The sequence below is a fragment of the Aricia agestis genome, chromosome 5 (assembly GCF_905147365.1).
Source record: "Aricia agestis chromosome 5, ilAriAges1.1, whole genome shotgun sequence".
NCBI classification, from domain to species: Eukaryota; Metazoa; Arthropoda; class Insecta; order Lepidoptera; family Lycaenidae; genus Aricia; species Aricia agestis.
The window spans coordinates 8,363,920-8,367,076 of NC_056410.1; the positions used below are offsets into that span (position 1 = coordinate 8,363,920).

At 32.2% G+C, this 3,157-nt stretch overlaps 1 protein-coding gene across 2 annotated transcripts; it reads left to right on the forward strand.

Moving 5' to 3' along the window:
- The first annotated feature begins 627 nt into the window (after positions 1-627).
- On the forward strand, positions 628-2,844 carry LOC121727278. Of its 2 annotated transcripts, none has more exons than XM_042115006.1 (3): positions 628-943; positions 1,143-1,344; positions 1,844-2,844. In XM_042115006.1, the coding sequence occupies exons 1-3, from the start codon at positions 697-699 to the stop codon at positions 2,568-2,570; spliced, it is 1,176 nt and encodes a 391-aa protein (XP_041970940.1). In that variant the 5' UTR covers positions 628-696; the 3' UTR covers positions 2,571-2,844. The 2 variants fall into 2 exon arrangements, with proteins under 2 accessions (XP_041970940.1, XP_041970941.1); XM_042115007.1 differs by having other exon boundaries at positions 1,892-2,844.
- Positions 2,845-3,157: the final 313 nt, after the last annotated feature.

Below are 3,157 nucleotides of genomic sequence, written 5' to 3' on the forward strand. Positions count from 1 at the left end.
GACGCACACTGGAAACAATTTAATTATATTATTATTATATTTATTCGTTTTGTCGCATTCTAACGTTGATATAGAGCGATTATTTGGCATGATGAATGTTGTCAAGACTTAACAGAGAAACCGGATGAAGTTTGATCGCCTTTTTTTCGTGCAAGGTTAGCAGGCGAAGGCAAATGCTGTAATAACAACATAATACCAAATACCGTATTACAAAAATCAGAACTAAAGAAATTTATTCTTCACAAACTGAACAAGGAAATGACAATGATTCCTCTAAAGACGTTCATCTTTACTCTTTAGTTAAGTACCTACTTATACATAGGTACATAGGTAAATAAAGTTTTATTTTTTCTAGTAACAAAAATAATTATTTCATAATAATAATAATGATGTTATTATTGTATTATTTTCAAATTATATTCAGATAGGCTGTTGTTGTCTTTACGTTATTTAGTGGAATTCTGGTGGTTTGAGAGGCCATTTAGGTTTTGGCGGTTTCTGGTGGTTTACGCTGCTGAATTTGGTGGGTTAGTACTTAGTAATAAAAAAGTTGGCAACACTGATTCTCGCTATCTCGATCTGTATGTGATCTGTCATCTGTAAATATTTTCAAATTTCTAATAATATTTAAATTATTTAGATGGTTATCAAGATATATTAAACTTTTCAATAATGAAGAAAGTTACAAAATAAGTGATGTCTGCCAGAAATTATATGTTTTCGGCACGTGAAAAAAGTAACAAAGTTATTGACTGCTTGCCTCAGATTTATGAGCAGAAACATTTTCAACGCACATCGAGAAACTTACCAACTCATTCAGCTAACTCCAGGAACTATGTCAATAGAAATATAAACTGTTCATATACGTTAAATAATCTAGTATCGGACAATCTAGATCGAGTAGGGAGTCCATATTCCGACTTCTTTTCAGAAAGCGAAACAGGTACGTGATATTTATAAAGTCTTCCCCCGTTGCTGCTCTTGCTTTATGTATTTTGAAATAACAAAAGAATAATAGTTTCAAATTTCAAGCATATTATTTAAACTATCCATCAGTCTAATCTAATTGTATGCATATACTGAAAAAATCGAGATTCATACAGTACTATGGTCAATAAAATTCGACTATTGTATAATTTCAGGGACTCCAGACTTCCGCAGCGAAGAAAGTGACAGCAGTGCAGGATCAGCTTTGAATCGAAGCACTGCCGAGGCAACTAAAACTTTGGAAGATGAGTGGGAGAGAATAGAAAGGACAATATATGACGAAGATGGTGAAAAGTCCCATCGTCCACAGATTGTTGAGGAGTGTGAGCAATGGAAACAGATTCACCCACAACTCAGGTGAGTTGATAACATTTTTGGTTATCATATAGGGCACTTGGACATACCAATTTATTTTTATAGTAAACAAATGTTTATTTCTTTCTCAAAAAAAAATTTTTGTGACTTATTTAATTCCCGGTTACCTACTTATTACACAGCATGTTCTGAAATAAGATATTGTGTTAGTAGTCATAACTCATAAATATTTACCAACTCAGTTAGTACATCTTCTGTAGTTAATCTAGTAAGGAATCAAATTCACTTCCTATGATTTTAAATATTAGTTTGCCAAAATTATTTCTTTTTTGCCAAATTTTGTGTGTAAACACCCTAAATGTTTGTTAAAACAAAGATAGAATGGACTACCTCATAAATGCTACTGTTAAATTTAAAAAAAGGCAATTAATGTCAGCAACATGGACTAGTTAGTCCTGTCTTAATTTTAAAGAAATTATACAACTAGGATTAATTTATTATAACATAATTGGCCTTATTAAAATTCAAATTTCTATTTTAGAGTTATTGGAAAATCTATACCCATCCCAGATCGAAAAACATTTTACAGATACAATGACCGAGAACATGAGGAAGTTATAGCAATGCACTACAGTGACTATGAACAGTTCAGTGAGAGTGAGGAGAGGCTCTCACAGAGTAGTACTGATGTCACTCCACAAAACTCACCGAGACCTTACATTGCTGATGATTTTTGGGAGTCTCCTGGCATATCTAGATTTCCAAGGGAAAGAAGATGTTACAGAGATGATGAGTCTGATCTGTCTGATACATTTTGCTCACTTCTCCACATCACACCTGTACAAATGCACAGCCCATTTAAAAAACGACAAAACCCATCAATATTGCGATCAGATCTTGCTTCCTCAAAATGGATGAGGAACAGGAGGCCTGATTCCTCTATCAATTATGGGAGAAGCAGTGCTAAATCTTTTATTTCTTTGGATGTGAAAAATTATAAAACCATAAGTGCATCTGATAATAGTAAAATAATAAATGGCAGAGTGCTAACTGCCAGACAGAGAGAGATGGCTAAGCTCGAACCTCTTTATACTCCAGAAGCAATAAATGAATTATCAGGATATAGCAATGAACACCAATCTCACACACGAAAGGTATCACTTCCTCCTTTATTTGTAGAAGATGACAGGAGAAAGATAAACACCAGCTCAGCAAGAAAATCTTCAAAAAGAAAAATTGCTCCAAAAGTAGAAAGACTTCATAGATAGCCTTATGGAATAATTGAGATAAAAGGAAGACTGTAGTGATTTATTAATAGGAGTTTCATCCAAAAAATATGAATTAGCTAGTCAATTTGACAACTTGAATAATACATGCACGGAAGTTGAGTCACATTTAAAATAATTAAAAACTTTTGACAAACATCAGCACACGAAAACACCTAGTTTTCAGGCTTTGAAGCCGTTGGTGGGTTATTTCATGTTTTAATACTTTTAGAACCTTTCTTTACATATCCTCAAGAAGGAAATCCCTCTTACTTATGAAAAATGTTACACAATATTTATTTTCTAACGGTAAGTTAACCATTATTTTTATTAGTATGTATGATTTTTTTATGGAACATTTTCTGACTCAAAAAAATAAAATATTGATTACCTAGTTGCTATAACTAAAGGAATTAATTATTACTTAACACTGTTTCTTAAATTTTAACTAATAGTCCTAAATTAATACTGAATAGGTACTTATTAAGTTCATGTACTTGTGCTCTTAAACATTTTGATTTTTTGGTCACTTACAACTCAGTGTATAGTGTGTTTAAATATTTTTAATGTTTTATTTATACAGTTGTCAT

Bases quoted from the DNA above. Each gene is read 5' to 3' on its own strand.
- LOC121727278 (XM_042115006.1), top strand. From the start codon at position 697: ATGTCTGCCAGAAATTATATGTTTTCGGCACGTGAAAAAAGTAACAAA. The intron at 944-1,142 runs GTACGTGATATT...GTATAATTTCAG, and splicing joins CTTTTCAGAAAGCGAAACAG to GGACTCCAGACTTCCGCAGC. The intron at 1,345-1,843 runs GTGAGTTGATAA...TTTCTATTTTAG, and splicing joins CAGATTCACCCACAACTCAG to AGTTATTGGAAAATCTATAC.